At 33.3% G+C, this 21,087-nt stretch overlaps 1 protein-coding gene across 5 annotated transcripts in view; it reads left to right on the top strand.

Moving 5' to 3' along the window:
* The window catches only part of KIF20B (kinesin family member 20B), an 85,231-nt gene that overhangs the window by 16,797 nt on the left and 47,347 nt on the right, over nucleotides 1-21,087 (top strand). For 3 of the 5 annotated variants that reach the window (XM_044935222.2, XM_044935221.2, XM_025274110.3), the window contains exons 7-19: nucleotides 1,350-1,386; nucleotides 1,868-2,095; nucleotides 3,023-3,134; nucleotides 4,237-4,308; nucleotides 4,397-4,543; nucleotides 5,214-5,376; nucleotides 5,907-6,197; nucleotides 9,763-9,902; nucleotides 10,416-10,554; nucleotides 11,561-11,789; nucleotides 12,538-12,590; nucleotides 13,933-14,052; nucleotides 19,635-19,788. In XM_044935222.2, the coding sequence (XP_044791157.2) occupies nucleotides 1,350-1,386; nucleotides 1,868-2,095; nucleotides 3,023-3,134; nucleotides 4,237-4,308; nucleotides 4,397-4,543; nucleotides 5,214-5,376; nucleotides 5,907-6,197; nucleotides 9,763-9,902; nucleotides 10,416-10,554; nucleotides 11,561-11,789; nucleotides 12,538-12,590; nucleotides 13,933-14,052; nucleotides 19,635-19,788 (1,885 nt within the window). The remainder of the gene's footprint in view (nucleotides 1-1,349; nucleotides 1,387-1,867; nucleotides 2,096-3,022; nucleotides 3,135-4,236; nucleotides 4,309-4,396; nucleotides 4,544-5,213; nucleotides 5,377-5,906; nucleotides 6,198-9,762; nucleotides 9,903-10,415; nucleotides 10,555-11,560; nucleotides 11,790-12,537; nucleotides 12,591-13,932; nucleotides 14,053-19,634; nucleotides 19,789-21,087) is intronic. The other 2 variants (XM_044935223.2, XM_044935224.2) reach the window with 1 other exon arrangement.

The following is a 21,087-nucleotide window of genomic DNA, read 5'->3' on the forward strand; positions in this document are numbered from 1 at the left end:
CCAGACAAGAATACTGAAGTGAGTTGCCATTTCCTTCTCCAGAGCATATTCTGGACCCAGGGATTGAACCTGCGTCTCCACCTTGGCAGGCGGGTTCTTTACCACTGAGCCACCGGGAAGTTCATGTACACACGCAAATATAGTCATATATAAACAGTCGCGTATATCTTTATTCCTTTTTTTTATATGTGGGATAATGGTCTTTTATTTGAACAAAAATGAGATTTTATTATAAAGACACTCTATAACGTGCTTTTTCATTTAACATATCATAAGTCTGTTACTACATTAGTTCACGTGTCTCATCGGTTTATGTTTCCTTTTTTAATAATTTTTTATTAAAACATGTTTTAATAAAGTTATACTTGTCTATTTTTTCCTTCTGTGCCTTCTGGATTTTGTGTTATGTTTTTGCATGTTTATTCTAAGATTGTTAAAAACTAGTAACAATCTTTTTGGATATATTGAAAACACTGATGGGGATTTGTTTTTAAATAATTTAGAAATCAGGGTTTCAAAGTAGTGTTGCTCAGTAGAGAGTAAAGTTCAGAGTCCATGATTATGCTCTCTGAGAGTAAAATAGTATTTTAACAAGATTTGTGGAGATTGGTGGATATTTGTATAGATAATTCATAGAGGAAATTCAAGTCATTAATACCGAAAAAAAAATTCTCCAACAGGTTGTCTAGTTAAAATATTATTTTGCCTGTGAAATTATTAAAATATTAAAATCTTGAGATCATATTTTCTTTTTTAAAAATCTCTTTTTATTGAGGTTGCTGTACAGTATTATATGTTTCAGGTATATGACATGAGATACACACTTTCCCTTCCATATATTGATTGTAAACTGTATTTCTCCAAAGCAATTTAGCAATACTATATTATGAGTGAGAACCTAAAAAAAAGTTCGTTATCTTTTCATCTATCAATTCAGATTAAGGTATATAGCCTAAGGGAACAATTAAATTACAGAAAGAAAAAATATACTAAGATGTCTATCTTAATAGTATTTAATTAAGTCGTTTCACATCACATCTCGTCAGTTATGCAGCCACCAAATGTTTGTTAATAATTTTTAATTTTATAGAGAGAAAGCTTACAATGCAATCAGTGTAGGGAAAAGAATAGAAAGGAATATATTGAGATATTAATAGTAATTGCCTCTGAGTGGCAGGGATCATATATGACGGTATTCCTTTGAATATTTTCTGTAATTTCCCCAAATTTCTTATTAGGTTGTTGAACTGAGTAGATGTAAGGCTGGTGACTTATTTGGATAGGTAATGAATTTACTGGTTATTTAATCGTAACAAAAAACATTTTTTAACTTAAGAACTCTTTTTCAGGTTGTTACGCATAACGACAGTTATGGTGCTCTTTATGGTAAGGTTTCCTTTCTCATAGACTTTTAAGATGTGGATTATTTAAAAGGCTTTTAATTTTTGAGTCACTTCTGGTGATTTAATTTCTTTAATGACACAGTCAATAATACTTCAAAAATGGTACATAACTCTATGAAATGCCAGTCACCATAAGGTTTTATTTGGATTTAATAACTGATTGTTACTGATTGTTAACTTTTACTGATTGTTAACTTTTATGTTGAATTCAAGAGTGGCACTATTTTTTTCTCTGCCCTTTACATTTAATTTCATTTTGGTTTGTTAACATATTTGCAAAACAAAAAAGCCAAATTTTGGTTAACACAAATATTTTTATCTGCTTTGGTCCAAAAAAATTTGGACACTGCTAATTAGAAGATTTGTATACTTAGTTTCTCAAGCTGGGGAGGCTTAAAAGATAATAAGATAATAGCCTATTATCTTATTTAATTTTGTGATTATCTTTTTTTTATTTTCTGTAGGAAGTCTAACAAACTCTTTGAGTATCCCAGAGTTTGAAGAATCCATGAAAGATTGTGAACACTCAAACTTGAATATAGATATTAATAGAAAATTTTCTGTGTGGGTATCTTTCTTTGAGATTTACAACGAATGTATTTATGATTTGTTTGTTCCTGTATCATCTAAGTTCCAAAAGAGAAAGACACTGCGCCTTTCCCAAGATGTAAAGGGCTATTCTTTCATAAAAGGTATACTGATGAGTATTTTTTACTTTTTTGCTCTGAAGTTTCTTTCTAGGCTTTGTTATAGGAAAGTAGACTGGAAATTGAAAGTTTTTATACTATTTATTAATTGCAAGATAGTAAGAGTAGTTTGTGCTTTGAAAATATGTTTTGGTATTTTCATTAAACCTGAAGGTAAAAGGGTTTAGTAATTTGTTTCTTGAGCATTATTGATGGAATTTTAGGGAACAGGAAAAGCTGTGTGTGTATATTCACATTATTCTGCTGCTTTGTAACAGTATTCAGACCTTGGAGTTACTTGGTATACCACAGTGGTATTTTTCCAACTTTTAAAAATCACTACCCTACAGCAGGAAATACTTATTAATGACATCATGATTCTCAACCTGCACGCGCGCGCGTGTGTGTGTGTGTATGCATATTTACAATTGAAAATGATCATTAATTATATTTACCCTCACTGCAAGGAATACACTTTGGTGTTTTGTACATTCTACTTCATTTTTACAAAATGCTAGTTATGGCTCAAGAAATTTGATTTCATGACTCACAAATGAATTGCAATCTATCTAAAATCTCATAGCTAGTTAATTATCTAGGTTTACTCTGTAATGTACTTGGTCTTTTTTTTTTTTTTTCCTATGTCTAAATCTGAGGAATCTTAACCTGTTTTTAATTTTCCCTTTGGCAAACTGTTGAGGATCATTTACTTTTTGTGTTTATGCTAGAAAATCATTATAATATCCTCATCTTGTGTATTTATTTCCTAGTGGAATATGAGATAGCTGAGTTGGCTATACCTAGGACGTGTTATTAAAAGAAAGATTTCATTATATGTCTTTAGGAAAGAGATTACAAATCTTCAAAGAGATTACATTGTATAGCAAATGCTGTACATTTGTAAATTGATATGTGCCTCTTTATTTTTTAAAGATCTACAGTGGATTCAAGTATCTGATGCCAAAGAAGCGTATAGACTTTTAAAGCTAGGAACAAAGCATCAGAGTGTTGCTTTCACAAAACTGAACAATGCTTCTAGTAGAAGGTAAGGAGTAAATCTTGTGGTATAAGCCTGACCTGAGGCACCCAGGTGTTCTGTGCTAATTTGAAAGTGAAAGTGAAAGTCACATAGCCCCTTCGGACTCTGCGATCCCATGGACTGTAGCCCGCCAGGCTCCTCTGTCCGTGGAATGCTACAAGCAAGAATACTGGAGTGGATTGCCATTTCCTTCTCCAGGGATCTCCCCGACCCATGGATTAAACCTGGGTCTCCTGCATTGCACGCGGATTCTTTACCAACTGAGCTTCTAGGGAAGCCCTAGTAGCTGTGCTTATTTAAATACAACTAATTTAAGATTAAATCAGACAGTAGGTTTTCTGATATGTTAAATAAGATTATCAGGACTAATTTCTTGTTCTAACATACAATTTACTAATTTGCACTCAACGTGAATATTTTTATTCTTTCTATACTTGAACATCTAAGCTCAGTGTTTTAATTGCCTGTAATATAGGACATTTCTCTGGGTTTTTTCTACTTACTCCATGAACATAGACACTGTATAAATACTGAGTTCGGCCAGTATTTCAAAGGGCTAAGGAAGGATGTTTTCATGAAAGGGATTGGAGAATGAGAAACAAAAGGATGTTAAGTTTAAACAGTGAGATACTTAAAACAGATTTTCTCTTAAAGGAGAAAGAGCCCCGTCTCCCATGTATGGCTTAAGGACAACATATAATCCAGATAAGCCAATATTTAGTAGGCATCTAAGCCAAATGTATACTTTGCTTGATTCAAGTGATTTAGCTGTACATTATACCATTTTAATAAGTAATATCTTTGCAAGCAGATTGAGACTTTATTATGAATTACTTCATTCATAGAAGTTGGAATGTTGAGAAGAGTAAATTTGAAGGCTCTGGGGCTAAGTGAAAGAAAGATAAGCTCTTTGGTTTTAGTAGTTGAGTGTTATATAGGTGACAGTGGAGCACTAAACTGGGATACCTGACAGCTAGTTGGAGAATGTAGTCCTGTAATGATGGCTAGTATTAGGATAAAAAATAGATACTGATTTAGATGCTTGCCTCTCCTATTAGAATGCAGAAATAAAGAATGATAATATTTAATCTTTGTTTATTTCTTTTAGTCACAGCATATTTACCATTAGAATATTACAGATTGAAGATTCAGAAATACCACATGTAGTACGAGTCAGTGAGTAAGTTGAGCATTGTTTAAATTGTAATTATTTTGAATTTTTTTGTTTTGAAGAATTTTTTAAAGTTTTTTTCCTCTGGTTAATTTAGATTGTCTTTATGTGATCTTGCTGGCTCAGAACGAAGCATGAGGACACAGAATGAAGGTGAAAGGTTAAGGGAGACTGGGAATATCAACACTTCTTTATTGACTCTGGGAAAGTGTATCAGTGTTTTGAAGAACAGCGAAAAGTCAAAGTAAGAGTTGCTGAACATGTTATCAGCATATCAAGGATTATATTAATAATATTTAAACTTTCAGCTTTGCTAGTTTTAGAAAGTTCTTTTGTTTTTAACTTGCTTCTTACGTAATGACTAGGAATGATAGAAATTATCATTGGCATTATCAATGGCATTATCAGTCAATGCCAGTGACTCAGGTAAACACAGTATATTTTCTATAGCAAATATGTATCAACAGACAACTTAGATAATAAGCTTCTAATGCTGGTTTATTAACAGACTTTGAAACCATATTATTCTTAATGCACTGTGTTTTTCTAGATGTGGTAGATTTCTGTATTAACTAGCATTTTAGGCTAAGTAAATGATAAATCCAGCCTTTACCATTTTCTAGTTAAGGTTTATATATTGCATAATTGCTATACACTAGAGAACACAACCCACTTCATTGTGACTTCCTTTACATTTTGCCTAGTTGGTTATTATTGTCAGTACTAATAATAATAGTAGCAGTGTTTAAAGAAAACAACATGAATAAACAGAAAATGACTAGTACAAATGAAACTAATCACTAACCTAGAATTTAAGTCCATGGTTGTTATGTTATTTCTTTGTAAAATTTATCAGTATCCTGACTTCACGGGACTTGTTTTAACTTTAAATTTTTTGAAAATTTTTTCCATAGGTTTCAACAGCATGTGCCTTTCCGGGAAAGTAAATTGACCCACTATTTTCAAAGTTTTTTTAATGGTAAAGGGAAGATATGTATGATTGTCAACATTAGCCAATGTTCTTTTACCTATGATGAGACACTCAATGTGTTGAAGTTCTCAGCCATTGCACAAAAAGTAAATATAGCTAAATTTCAGAATTTGTTAAGCTTCGTATTATTAGAGTAGTAATGATTTTTTTTCTTAGAGTAGATAATACATTTTGTACTTATAGCTGTAAACCTAGAAAATAATTGAAAATTAAAAATGTAATATTTGAGTAGTAGGCATAGGAAAAAAATTGAAAGTTACCCCTGCTTAAGAGTAAAATGACCTCAGTAATAAATAACTTACCCATTACAAATTGCAAGTATGCAGCGAACTATATGCTGTGCTGTCTATCTGGCTTATATAGTGGCTAATCAGGAAACCCCCTGCTGGGAATAGTACTAAGAACTTAACCAAGGAAAGTAGATTTATATGTAGTATACATGTGTAATTAGCTTTTTTCTTATCAAATATGTATTTGAGTGTGCTAATTCCTTCTATATTTGGATAGATTTTTCTTTTTAATTCTCAAGTTGTCATTTGACTTAAATTTATAATTGTTTTTTCTTTGTTGACAGTTTTTGCCTTTGTTTTAAAAGTTACATTCAATATTTTACCAGGTTTGTGTTCCAGATATTTTAAATTGCTCTCAAGAGAAATCATTTGGACCTGTCAAATCTTCTCAAGATGAATCATTAGATATTAATAATTCAGATAATAAAATACTAAATGAAAAAAGATCCACGATTTCATGGGAAAGTAGCCTAGAAGATGTGGTGGAAGATGAAGATTTGGTTGAGGATCTAGAAAAAGCTGAAGAAAAGCAGAATGTGGAAACTGAATTTATTGATGAAGATCTAGATGATACATTAGAGGATGATAAGGCTTTTAGTAGCCATGCGGGGAAGAGAGTATGTATTAACTCATACTTCTAAAACTGGCTTATTTATTATTCTGAAGTTATGGTTAGTAATTCTTAAGGCTCTTTCTCCCATTTTTTCCAACAATACACTAAGTTTATCTTTCATTACATGTTTTGAAAGTTGCCATTTCCTTCTCCAGTACATGAAAGTGAAAGTGAAGTCACTCAGTCGTGTTTGACTCTTAGCGACCCCATGAACTGCAGCCTACCAGGCTCCTCTGTCCATGGGATTTTCCAGGCAAGAGTACTGGAGTGGGGTGCCATTGCCTTCTCCAAATATAATGAATACTCATTTGCATTTCATCTGGATTTGCTAGTTGTTAAAATTTTACCATTTTTATATTCTCTTTCTGTGAGTGTGAATATACATCTTTTTTGCCTGTATCATTTGAAAACAAGATGCAGACATAATGACACCTTACAACTAACTACTTCAGCATGTTTCCCAAGAACATGGGCATGTTCCTCACAATCAAAAGGCCATTTTCATACCTAAGCACTTTCACATTAATACAGTAACATAGTGTTGTATTGTCCATATCGAGATTTCTCTAGTGGTCCAAATATTTCCTTTCATAGCCACTTTGTTTTTGATCTACAATGCAATACATTGCTTTTGATTATCATGTTTCTTTAGTTAATCTCTAATCTAGCATAGATATTTTTGAAAATTTGTGGTTAGTTGTCTTGTAAAAAACCTCCAGTCTGGATCATCTTATTATCATAAGATAATTATCATAAGATGATCCAGGTTTAACACTTTAGGCAAGCTTGTTATATATATGAAGTTCTGAATTTCCCATTGAATCACATTAGGAGGCAGACAGTGTCTAATTTCTCCATTTTTGGTGAAGCCAAGTTTTGGTTAACTCGGTGTTGTGTTTCAGGTCTCTTTTCATTGTTCCCCAGTATCGTTTCACCCTGTGATTTTAGCATACTCCTCCAAAATTTTACCTTGCAGTCTTAAGTACAAGAGTGCAAAATGTGTGCCTAGTACCGATTATTCTATTTTAAAAAATCGCTTGATTGTCTTATATTTATAGAAACAAATAGGATTTAATGGTGTTTCTTGTAATTTCTGTCCAAATAAAATTCATACATATATTTAAGTTTCCTTAATCCTGAAATACGGCTTCCCAGGTGGCTCAGTGGTAAAGAATTCGCCTGCCAGGGCAGGAGATGCAGGTTTGATTCCTAGGTCAGAAAGATCTCCTGGGGAAGGAAATGGCAACTTGCTCTGATATTCTTGCCTGGAGAATCCCATGGACAGAGGATCCTGGCGAGCTACAGTCCATGGGGTTGTAAAGAGGCAGACACGACTGAGTGACTGAGCACGCATGCACACAGTTCTGAAATATAGATCATGTCCACATTACTGGTTCCCCTCTTTTAACTGACTTTCAGTGGTGTTGACACATCTGACATCATAGTACTCTTTTGGACTATAGACGTTTAAATAGATCAATGATGTATTGAGTTAAATACTCTCATCTTAATAGTTTATTCCAGTGTCCCTGAAAGCCATTGTTGTGCCTGTGTTGCTTAGAAATGAAGATGAAAGCTTCAGATGCCATTAGTTCTAGTTTATCTGGTCACCATGTGATTGAACATGCTTTACCCTGGATCTCTGTGATGTAGTTCTTCCCTCAGTGAAAAACTAGGCTAAGTTGTCAATGTAATGTTTGTTAAGCTTATTAAGTTAGTCATTTATGAATTTATTAAGGAAAAATAATGTCATTTATGTAGGATTATATAGTGTAAATGCATATCTTATAATATTTACTAGGTACTTCAAATTTAAAATTTCATCCAAGTTTTTTTGTAATACTTCTCAAAATGAAAATGATTAGGCTTCTCATGCTTCACATTGTTAGCATTTTATTAATTAGAGGGTTGTCAGTATTAAAGATCATTATGAAATTATTAAAGATCATTATGAAATATATTGATAGTAACATATTTATGCTTAAAATTCATTTAACTTGAATAACCAACCAGAATTTTTTTCACTCAATACTTTATCATATACTAACAGTGGTAGAAAACTAGTTGTTGAGAATTACTGAAAGAAACCAATTTCCCAAGGTTTTCCCACATTCATACAGATTTCTCTGAGTCTCCCACATTTCTTCCATGTGAAAAGTGAAAGTGTTAGTAAGGCGTGTCTGACTCTCTGTGACCCCATGGACTGTGCCTGCCAGGCTGCTCTGTCCATGGATTTCCCAGGCAGAAATTCTGGAGTGGCTTGCCATTCCCTTCTGCAAAGGATCTTTCCCACCCAGGGACTGAACCTGGGTCCCCTCCATCGCAGATGGGTCCTATACCATCTGAGCCATTAGAGAAGCCCCTCTTCTTCAGTAGTTACTGTGAGTTACTATTAAATATTTATTGTTTTGAACAGTGGGAAAAGTCTGTGGTTATTTAAAATTATAAAAATATTATATAATCATGACAGAATCTAGAAAAAGAAAAAGGGAAATAAATATAAATGTCTCTAAATCTACTTATCGTGTTAATAGATTTTTACTGTTTGTTGCAATATTGTTAACTGATTTTCTTCATTTAAAAATAAATTGTGGAAATTATGAATTGTAAATATGTCATCATAATTCATTACAGTAGTTTTACCGTATGATGGTGCCATAGTTGAACCCATTTCTTAAGTTTGACTTAAGTTGCGTTTTACTTTTTTTTGTTTATGTACAACCACTTGTTGCAAAAAACACAGTGTCTATTTTATAGCCAAAATATAAAATTATTTCCTCAGTAGAAGTTCTTAGAATTTCAAAGTCAAGGTATCTGTAAAATATTTTCAAATATAAAATTGAGAAAGTAAAAGATCTGTAGCTTTGAGAGAGTTTATTAGTTTCTTATTGAGAAACTTTAATCAGAAACCTTAAAAAAAGGCTATCAGGCTGTTTTCTTGACTGCTATAATTTACATACCTATACTGGCTATAATGTCAAATTTTAATTGTTTTATTGTTTATTGTCCATGTTAAATGATTAATTATGTGTGTGCTTTCAAAGACAGAGTTGTTGCTTACATTTGGATAGTTATAGAAACCCAATAAAATATGTAATATCTTCCTTTGCCATTTTGAAAACTGGGGATTCGCAGTAACTGCTCTATATTTTGACAGACTAACTTTAAACTCAGACTTAAGCATTTACCACAGACTTGGTCCTTACTTTCCCTACCTAGGAAATTTGAGTGCTCCTACTAAGTATAAAAAGGGTTGTGTAGATTAAATGAAATAAAATATGAACTCCCCAAAGTAGTTCCTAGTAGATAATAGATGCTCAAATTTTCTTTTCTCTTCATTCTTTGTGTAACCAGACAGACATTTGAACTGTGTTTCTAAAATGTGGGGAGACGAACTTGATTTTTCACATTAATCAATCTCTGCATATACATAGTTTTTAGTGAAAATACTATCTTTGTTAAAAAGAAACATAGTAATGAAATGAAAAGTTTTATTTTTAAACACATGGGATATCTTTCTCTTGGAATTTATTTGCTTTTTAATTAGAATTTTAATATTTATATTTTAGAAACTTCTGGATTTAATAGAAGATTTGAAAAAAAAACTAATAAATGAAAGAAAGGAAAAGTTAACATTGGAATTTAAAATTCGTGAAGAAGTTACACAGGAGTTTACTCAGTATTTGGCCCAACGAGAAGCTGACTTTAAGTAAGGTTTTTTGTTCATGTCTAATAAAAATTGAAAATTTTATTTACTTGTGAAAAAAATTTATTTTTGCTTTTTTATATTAGGTGACTTCTAAACTCTAACCTTTATGCAAGCTTGGAAATAGCTATTACTAATCCCCATGGTGACTGTGAATTATATATGAGTGATCATTTAAATTGACTTTTAATTTATAAGTCTTTTTATTTACTGTCTGAGCTCAGATGGTAAAGAATCTGCTTTCAATACAAGAGACCTGGGGTCAATTCCTGGGTCAGAACGATCCCCTGGAGAAGGAAATGTCAACCCACTTCAGTATTCTTGCCTGGAAAGTCCCATGAACAGATGAGCCTGGTGGGCTAGTCAATGGGGCCTCAGAGAGTTGGACACGACTCAGCAACTAACATTTTCACACTTTTACTTTAATTTATAATGTGCTTGTCCTTAGAAATTTAAAATAAAAATGTAAAGTAGTGGTTTTTCTGTTTCTTAATGGGATTAATTTCTGTTATAAAGGGAAACTCTCCTTCAGGAACGAGAAATTTTAGAAGAAAATGCTGAATGTCGTTTGGCTATTTTCAAGGATTTGATTGGTAAATGTGATACTCAGGAGGAACCAAAGAATGAAGATCATGCCATGAAAGATGAAACTGAAGTATGTTAACTGAAATATTAAATACATGAAGTATAGGTTCCAGGATTTAGTATATAACATCAGTGATAATTTAATATACTTCAGAATTTAAAAAAAACTTAATATGTAACTTTAAGTAAGTGTGCTTTGTTAGGAATGTAAACACAAATAGTTTAAGTGTAGCTACTGAACTTAGAAAAAAGGAGCTTTTACATTTATATCTCAGTTTGGTGTTGCTTGAGTCATTGTGTTGTTTGTAGGTAGATTGCTTTTTGTCTGATTATGGGATACCCACTCAGATTTGTTTTAAACTCAAGAATTTTACGTGGCTGACAGACTTGTAGGATCATTTAATTCTATTCTGATTAAAACAAAAATATTTATATATAGAAAAATCATTCTTGCTTGGCTGAATAACCATTCTCTACTGTTTAGGAAACATTTTTCTTTTCTGCTGCTTCTATGGAAGCTGAAATTAATCACATCTTTTTGGAATGGTTGGTGGTTTTTGTTTTGCTTTGTTTTTTAATTACTCAGTTCAGCGGTCCACGATGATAATGTCTAGGCTCTTGCCCTCAAACCATCATTCTGTGTCCCTGACATAGTTTGGGATTCAGTCTGAATTGTGAAAAGGAAGATTTGTTTCTTCAGCTTGCCCCAAAAATCTTTTAAAGACTTATTATATGACTAAGAGTATACCTGAACTAGGTAATTATAATTGTTCTGTAAACTGTACATAAACAACGTACAGTTTATGACATTGTTCTTATGGAGAAATAATGTCTCATGTTCCATAAAATAGAAGATGACTAATGGAACACATCTTTTTCATATTTGGAGCTACTTCTATATAAGAAAACATAAACATGTCTATAGTCACCTAATAGAAAAACATACATAATATGTTTAAAAAATTGTAAGTTGTGCATTTGTTTTGCTATTTGTTTTTAAAACATGCTAGATGGTACCACACTGAAGTAGTGAAAGCCACTGTTAACATTAGGCATGTGGTTTTTGCTATTTTTAGGAAGGACATAATTATGTAGGAATTGAAGATATTATTGATTCTCTTCAAGATGATGTCACTGGTATTAAGAAACAGGCTGAAATTGCTCACTTATATATTGCATCTCTTGCTGACCCCCAGGAAGCTATTGCTTATTTAGAAATAAAGTTTAATCAAGTTAAAGCTGAATTAGCTAAAACCAAAGAAGAATTAATCAAAACCCGAGAAGAATTAAAAAAGAGAGAAAGTGGTAAGTGATTTTATTATATCCCTATGTAGATGTTACAAATTCTTAAAAAGACAGTTGGTAAGTATGAGATTTATGCAGCTTATTTACAAAGTGGTCAGAAAATGATGGAGGTAACATTTAATATTTTACCATTTGTATGAGTTTACAGTAATTTACTAGTAAAAATATATTTTTCCTTTTCTTTACTTTTAGACTAATATTACTAGAAAATAGACTTTCAGGAAAACCCAAAACCTAAGTATAGCTTTATTAGCAAATTAAGAAATCTCATAGGAAATTGTAAAGCTGTGAAGTTTGTTCATTTATATGTGTGTGTGTGTGTGTGTGTGTGTGTGCGTGTGGTGGTGGGGGATTGGGAGGACTTGTCACATCCGAGTTTCAAGTATTAGATGAAATACGCTGCCCTTTTTTGTGTGAACAAGATGGGTGGAAAATAGCAGATAAGTGATGCTTCATTATGAAGTAGATCAGAAAGGTATAAGCTACTTCTCTTCTGACATTATTCCAGAAATTTCCTACTATTGAGCAGATAGCATTCATTTTTGCCCCGGGTTTTGAAAGTAGCTTTTTCAGAAACAGTACTCTCTGGTGGTAGAATTTGTAGCTGTTTGTGTACTTCTAGTGCTGTGAAAATTCTTTTTCCTGAGTATAACAATGAAGTGTCTACTGTAGCAGCTTATGTTTCATGTTTATTTAGTGATATATTTTTTTAGGTGCTTAGATATTTATTTTTAATATTCTTTTTCAGAATCAGAAATTAATTTAAATTCATTGGTTCAAGAGCTTGAGAAAGCTAATAAGGTAATGCATTTAAGCTTTATTTTATCTTAATAAGGAAATTAATAAGTAAAATTGACAGTATGGATAATTAATGAGTATATAAGTGACTTCACTCTCATACCTCTTTCCACATATGGTCTGTGGAAAGTTTTTTGGTCTTTCCAGAAAAGATTTTATTTGTATATGTGTATATATATGTGTGTGTGTGTGTGTAACATACATCTTCTAAAAAATTTATACAAATAGGATAGTAGTTCTGTGTCTTGCTTTCTTCCTTTAGAAGGCATCTTAGATCTGTATGTGCTGCCAGAGAATCATCTCTATGTCACTCTTTTACCAGGTACATTGTGTTGAATAGATTATTTAAATAGTATTTATCTTGTCTGAAGTTACTGTTTTAAAATTTAGGATATGGCCTGATCAGTGTGCAGCATCAGAATCTGAAAATCTCTTGCATTTTATACCTTCAGATCAGATAATTACTGTAAGTGGTTGTAGATGGATTTGACATTGTTAGATCTAAGTATGAAATTGCAGCAATATATAGAGGTGAAGTGAATTTAAAACTCTAAACTTAATATTTTTCCTGACCTTCTCTTAACTTACATTTGTTCTTCTAAAGAGCTGAATATTTTAACATATGATCAGATATAAATAATTCGAAATCTTGGCATCTAATACCCAGTACTTAAAAAGATAACCAAAATAATGTACTCAATACAAGACATTTTAGCTGTTGTTTAGACAGTTCCTATTCTCCTTTCCTTTTATTTTTTTCCTATTTATAAAAATAGCTGCTAGTTGTAAACATAGTGTTATATCAAACTATGTAAAATAGAAGGTACAGTAGTCCCCCGTGATGTCTCTCTTACATTGAAAACAAATCCAAACCAACTTGGTTGGTAGCTCGTAGAGATTATTTTATGTATATATACACATACATACACACATACATGTGTTTTTTATAGAACATTTTCTATGAACTCTTTTAAGTTCTTTAGTTGTCTAAGTCTCAGAACAACCTTATGATGTAGATACTGTTATTTTTTGTTTTTTATGTAGGCATTAAATAACTTGCTTGAGGTTCACAACTAGAAAGTAGAGAAGCTAGGAATCAAACCCAGATCATGTGACTCCTGATTCCTCTTATCCATTAGGATGTATTGCTTCTCTTTCATTTTATATTTAGGCATGTTAATTTTTTAAATGAAAATAAAGTCATGTTATGCATAGTGTATTGCTGTTGTTTTGTTTTGTTTTTTGCTTAATCTTAAAATTTGAAGCAATTCTAAACTGTATCATATTTGCATTCTAGTTATCCCCAAAGTATATTGACTAAACTTTGTTTTTTTCCTTCCCAAAGAAAATAATTATGCAGAATCAAAGAATTCAAGAGTTGATGGATAAAATTGACCAAAAAGAGGATACTATTAACAAATTTCAGAACCTAAAATTTCATATGGAAAACACATGTAAAGGCAGTGTAAGAATCTAATTTTATTTGTGTTATAAATTAAATAAAGAGTGTGTTTGGTTTTGTTTAAAATAATTTAAAATTGCTTATACAACTGAGACTAATTCACTAAGAATGTTGACTTGCTTATCTTGGCATTGAATGCAATTCACTATCGCGCCAAGATGAATTTTTAAGAACTTAGAAGATGGCAGTTTGATCTCCACAAACTAAGCTATGAATGCTTTGTACATAAGAGGGACAAGACCGTGTAGCCCTTAAAAGTTTAAGCCTCAGCAAACTGGATGGGGAGCTCTGGGGTGAAAGAAACTTAAATGTGCTTTGATATTCACAGATCATAAAGATCTGTATCTCTCTGTAGCTCTACTCTATTGATATATCTGTCTATATCTGTACGTCCATCTCTGTTGAACTATAAATGACATTAGGTTTTAGAAGCTTGTTTCTAGTTTGTACAATTTTGCTAAAGTTCATCTATTTAATAGCAGGGATATTTTCTTTTAAAAATTACATTATTAACTATAGCATGTAAAGCCTTTATGGGCTTGTCAGGGCTCAGCAGTGAAGAATCTGCTTGCCATGCAGGAGGTATGGATTCAATCCCTCGGTCGGGAAGATCCCTGCAGAAGGAAATGGCAACCCAGTCCAGTGTGTCTTGCCTGACGAATCCCATGGACAGAGGAGCCTTGTGGGCTACACTCCATACTGTTGCAAAAGAGTTGGACGTGACTAAAATATAAACTACAACGTTTTAAGGGTTTTTAAGTAGCCTTTCATAAATAGAAATTTAGGTAATTTTATATTTAGTTAGTTTAGGATTGGATGATCAGCCTGTCTTTTAGTTGTTTTATTAAACAATGGTTTTTGGCTTTCTTTACATTCATTTTTTTACTGCAGTACCATCAAATTATTTTTTGACATATTGTTAATAACACAATAGGTTGAGTAAATTAATAGCTAAAATTCTCTGCTTTTGTATGTCTTTTCTCTAACAGAGGCAAGCGTGGTATACAGTAGTTCCCCTTTATCTGCAATTTCAGTTTCTGTGTGTTAACCAAGGTCAGAAGGATTAAATGAAAAATGCCTGAAATAATTCATGAGTTTTACATTGTGTGCTGTTCTGAGTAGTGTGATGAAAGCTTGTGCCATATTGCTCCATCCTGCCTGGCCTGACTCATCCTTTTGTCTAGCATATCCCTCCTGTTAGTCTTATTTATCAGATTGTCTGTTGTTGGTATCATAGTGCTGTGTTCGAGTAATGCTGATTTTGCTTAATAATGCCCCCAAAGCAGAAGCGTAGTGATGCTGACAATTTGGATATGTCACAGAGAAGCTATAAAGTGCTTTGTTTAAAAGTAAAGGTAAAAATTCTCAATAAGGAAAAAAAAATTGTATGCTGAGGTTGCTAAGATCTATGGCAAGAATGAATTTTCTATTTGTGAAATTGTGAAGAAGGAAGAAGAAAATCTGTGCTAGTTTTGCTGTCACTCCTCAAACTGCAAAAGTTATGGCCATAGAGCATAGGTGCTTAAGATGTAAAAAGCATTAAATTTGTACAAGATAATTTTGAGAGCAACAGAGGCTGCATTCACATAACTTATTATGGTATATTGTTATAATTGTTCTATTTTATTATTGTTAATCTCATTCTGTGCTTAATTTAAAAAAAAAAAACAATTTATTTGGCTCTGCCAGATCTTAGCTGTGGCGTGAGGGATCTTTAGGTGCAGCATGTAGGATCTAGTTTCCTGACCAGGGATCAAACCTGAGTCCAGGGCACTGGGAGCAGGAAGTCTTAGCCACTGGGCCACCAGGGAGGTCCCTGTGCTTAATTTTTAAATTAAACTTTAGGCATGTACTAAACTTTGTAAGCATGTACAGGAAAAAGCATAGTGTATATAGGATTCAATATTTCCATGGTTTCAGGCAACTGCTAGGTCTCAGAATGTATTCTCTACAGGTAAGCAGGGACTACCGTATTATAAAATGTTACATTTGACCCTCCTTTGGGTCTTGAGAGTTGAATGCCAGTACCCACAACTTTCTCTGTATCATCTCAACATCAGATAGGTTTTTGATGCTACAAGGGTAAATAAGGAACATTGTCTGGAGAAGCATAGCTCAACCTTTATCTACTCTTGTAGCAGACCTCTCTTTTGGCATTTATTATAATATTTATTAATTATAGATAAATATAAATGCCATTTATTGGCATTTATTATTATTTTGGCATTTATTATTGGCATTTATTGACTCCGTCTGACTTTTTGTCACTTCCGTTGAATACGTTATTGTAAATTAATTAATAATTATATTAACAGTTTAGGATTTATGTTAATGTAGTTATCAACAAATTATATTGGTAATGTAATTAATATTTTAATTATAATTTATAATTATATATTGTTGTATTTTTTTCCAGATCTGTTTTATGTATTATTGTTTAACTTTTCTGAACTGGGAGAATACCCCTGTAGTAAGGTAGAGAGTTAGGAGGAGAAGCATAAAATGATTTATTTTGTCAAGAAAAACTGAGATTCTGTGTGCCGGGTGCTCTGCTAGATTCTAGGGATTATACAGATTAATAAAAACTACTCCCCTTAACAACTCCCCAGTAAGAGAAAAGCAACATAAATGTATTTATAATGAAATGTGCAGTGGTAATCAGTATGTACAAGAAGCTGAGAATAGAAGGGTTTGAGAGAATACTTTGTGCAGATAAAAATGATTAAGTTGAATCTTAAATGGCAAGTGAAATTTATCTAGTCCAAAGTAGGAGCAGTTGGTGGGTGTGAGGGACAAGAAGATACACTGCTTTTCTAGATAAAAGAATCAGAATGCACAATTATGGACATAGAAGGCTTTCAGTCAGTGTAGGAAAGTATAAGTTTTAATAATTTGCTCAAGAAGAAAGTTTGAAGCAGGAGAAGTGAATAATGATGCTAGGAGCAGTAGATTGAGGTAAGATAGTGTGTGTGTTAGTCACTCAGTTGTGTCCGACTCTGTGACCCCAAGGACCACAGCCCTCCAGACTTCTCTGTCCATGGGATTGATTCTCTAGGCAAGAATACTGGAGTGTGTTGACATTTCTTTCTCCAGGGGATCTTCCTGACCCAGGGATCAAACCGGGATCTCCTGCACTGCAGGCAGATTCTTTACCATCTGAGCCACCAGGGAAGCAGAAGGCCTTAAATACTTCATTAAAGCATTTGGGTTGTATTCTGTAGGCAGCAAGGAGTCTAAGGAGAAGGATAGCAAAGTTGATTTTTTATTTTGAGTTGATATTTTTAGAAACTTGGAAGATAGGATTGAAGTGGAGTTAGAATGAAGGCTGGGAGACCAACTAGAAAACTCTTGGAAAAGTTCTGGTGATCGTTGATGAGGATTTTGATTTAAGGTAGTTGGGTAGTGGTGGTATGGATTAAGAAGAGGAAATTGATTTGTTAAATAAAAGGAGGAAAAACTTTTTACAACTTAGGGCTTTTGACTTTTTCAAGTAAATGAATTGCTGGACCTCTAGGCTCTTAGCACTTTGAGATTATTTGCCACCTGTTTTTGTTGAGTGAGTGAGTGAAAGTTGCTCAGTCTGTCTGACTTTGCGACCTCATGGACTATACAGTCCATGGAATTCTCCAGGTCAGAATACTGGAGTGGGTAGCTGTTCGCCTCTCCAGGGGCTCTTCCCACCCAGGGATGAAACCCAGGTCTTCCGCATTGCAGGTGGATTGTTTACCAGCTGAGCCACCAGGGAAGCCCAGGAATACTGGAGTGGATAGCCTATCCCTTCTCCAGGGCATTTTCTGAACCAGGAATCGAACCAGCGTCTCCTGCATTGCAGGTGAATTCTTTACCAGCTGAGCTTCCAAGACTTGATCTGAATTTTAAGTTCAGCCTTAGATTTGTTGAAGGTTAAGAAAAAAAAAAAACGAGAAAAAGAGAAGCCAGAGACAGATCACTTCTAGTGCCTACAGCTTTGAAGAAGATTGTTGGAACTTTAGCAGGGGATTATATCTATTTCTGTAGTATGTTTGCATATCACATAATGTTAATAATGTTTATGTAAATAATAGTAAAAAAGCAATATAAGGTAAGCAATATTCCTAATTTAATAATCCTTGCCTTTGAGTAAATTTTTTAGATAGGCTCTAGACTCTTTTTTATCAACTAACTTAAAACATTGTGCTAACTTGTTCACATAAATAAATGCAAAGTAAATTAGAACTTAACCTGACTGTGCTGATCAACTGTTGATCTAGGGTCACTGTTCCAAAGAATCCAAAGCAGACTCTTTTAATGATTAAAAGTTTGTTTTGAATGGTTCTTTAGCATCCTTCCTAACAAGAATACTCTAGGCAGAAAATATTCCTTTCGGGAACTCACAGTTGTGGAGGATAGATTTTTTTCTTGGTGAAGATTGTATAGTTTGAAGAGGAGAAAATTGATTAGGTGATTATAATACGGCTGAACGTGGAAGAGGGGACAACTTAAAATTGTCATGGACTGTTTGAAAACTCAGACTTTGTCAGAGGTCTGATTCCTCTATCCCAGGACTTTGTCACTTATCAGTGACACCAAGGGACTAATTGTGAAAAAGCATGGAGGTTGTTCTTCCTGATATTCTTTGATTAGGGCTATCTAAAAAAATTGCTCTTTTTTTTTAATCATTACTTTATGACTTAAAATCATTTAAATCTATATCTCCTAACAAAGTGATGATTTTATAATATAAAATGATGTTTTATTTTCTCATATAGTTTTACCTACCACCTACCCGCCCCCTGCAAATGGATGGCTCCCAATATGTAGGGATTTAATTAATCTCTGCCTTTCCCAAACCTTTTACTTTATAAACATGCACTTAATTGGTAAGGTTTCACCCTTCTTTCTGGGTTCCTTTCTGCTGTCCTATTAGGGAGGTGTAGTCTTTGCCTTAAAAAATGAAAATCTAAATGGTCTTTTTCATCTAGATAAACTAGGAGCTCAGTTTTAAAGCAGTATGTAGATTGTGTATCTTTGAATATACAAAGGCAAGAAGCTAAGGTTAGAACTTTTTCTGGGATTGGTTAAAGTGTAGGACGTGGTTACTTTGAGCTTTGGTTGCAAAACAAAATGACTGATGTTTTCTAGTTATTCATAATTACTCAAAATTTTAAGTGAAAGTATCTGTAAGGAGCAATTATGTCATACTGTTTTCCTATTTCTCTTTGTTAAAGCTCATTTTGTTTATGATTTAGAGGTAAGTGTTTTAGGACTTGGTTATCTGCAAATAAGTCTCTAACCCACCTGATCTTCTTAGAAAATCTAAAGATGAATTTGTTTTTAGTTTTGGTATCAGGATGAAACTACACAGTTACTTTTTTTGGGGGGGGGGGAGTCCTGCTTAGTGATTATACAAGTTAGTTAATATTACTTATTTCATAGAGTCATCAGTTATTTTAGGGTAGGGTGAGATTTAGGAAATAACCTAGAAAATATCTCAACAAACTTGAAAATATAATTTTTATAATGCAGTATTGAATTTTAATTTATATAGTTCTTACATTTATTATAGCTTTCTATATGTGAACTAATTTTAATTTATTTTGCTTTAGGACAATGTTGATAATTCTTCTTTAATAATAAACAGTAAATTGGTTTGTGATGAAATGACTGAAATGTCTAAGGACAGCAAAACTAAAACGTATTCAGGAAGAAAAAGATTAAATGAAAATGAACTTCAACAAGATGAACCACCAGCAAAGAAAGGTACTTGTTCAGCTGCTAACAGGAGGCCGTTAAGAAAGCTGACTCCTAAACCAGGAAACACAAAAGTTTCAAGTAGGAGGAAATTTACTTATCTAAGGAAAAAAACCTGAGAAAATCTAAATGTCCCTAATTTTTACACTAACATGTTATAAGCTATCTAGAGGATGCAGGTATTTAAAGCTGCCTTTATTTTAATGTTTTTAGATGTTATGCTCTTATCAATTTAGCATCATGATAATTCTCTTATTTCTGTGCCTATCGTAATTGAAAGTCACCTTTTCTGCCAGAATTTCTCCACACTTTTTTTTCCCTCTTTATTCTTTTTTTCATTTGAAGAAAAGGCCATTTAACAGGAAGACTTTGAGCTAAACGTTACAAAAGGCAAATGTGGTCAAGTTTTGTTTTCTATGAAACTACTAGAAAAAAAGTGTGCTAAGCTTACTCACTTTATGCTATACCTCCCTGGCTATGTAGGAGAACATAGCGGCTTTCACCTTGTCTCTAAACTATTCTGTCTTTAGGAAAACTTTTATAATATAATACAGAGAAGGAAGACTTTCTAAGAGAACATACATTACTTTAGAAACCTAATTAGCTGCTTCACCTTGAGATAAATGGATAAATTAAGTCTTGCTTTATTAGTAAAATAAGTTAAATATACCTGCCTCCTAAGGTTGTTAAGAATAAAAACAATTGGATAATACACCAATATAATACAAACTTCATAGAACCTCAGTAAAAGTAATGTTTTCAAAAGTAGTTGACTTAAAGGATAATATAGTAGCAGTCGGACATGACTGAGCGACTGAACTGAACTGAAAGCATTAGCTATATTAATGTAATAATTTATGAGCTAATAGGTTGAAACTAATATGCATTTGTTGCTGTTCAGTCACTCATTTGTGTCTGACTTTTTGGGACCCTGTGCACTGCAGCATCGGAGAAGGCAATGGCACCCCACTCCAGTACTCTTGTCTGGAAAATCCCATGGGCGGAGGAGCCTGGTAGGCTGCAGTCCATGGGGTCACAAAGAGTCAGGCACAATTGAAACGACTTAGCAGCAGCAGCACTGCAGCATGCCAGGCTTCCCTGTCCTTGACTATCTACTGGAGTGTGCTCAAGCTCATGTCCACTGAATTGGTGATGCCATCCAACCATTTTATCCTCTATTGCCCATTTCTCTTCCTGCCTTCAATCTTTCCCAGCATCAGGGTCTTTTCCAGTGAGTTGGTTCTTCGCATCAGGTGACCAAAGTATTGGAGCTTCAACATTAGTCCCTCCCATGAATATTCAGGGTTG

The sequence above is a fragment of the Bubalus bubalis genome, chromosome 23 (assembly GCF_019923935.1).
Source record: "Bubalus bubalis isolate 160015118507 breed Murrah chromosome 23, NDDB_SH_1, whole genome shotgun sequence".
NCBI lineage: Eukaryota > Metazoa > Chordata > Mammalia > Artiodactyla > Bovidae > Bubalus > Bubalus bubalis.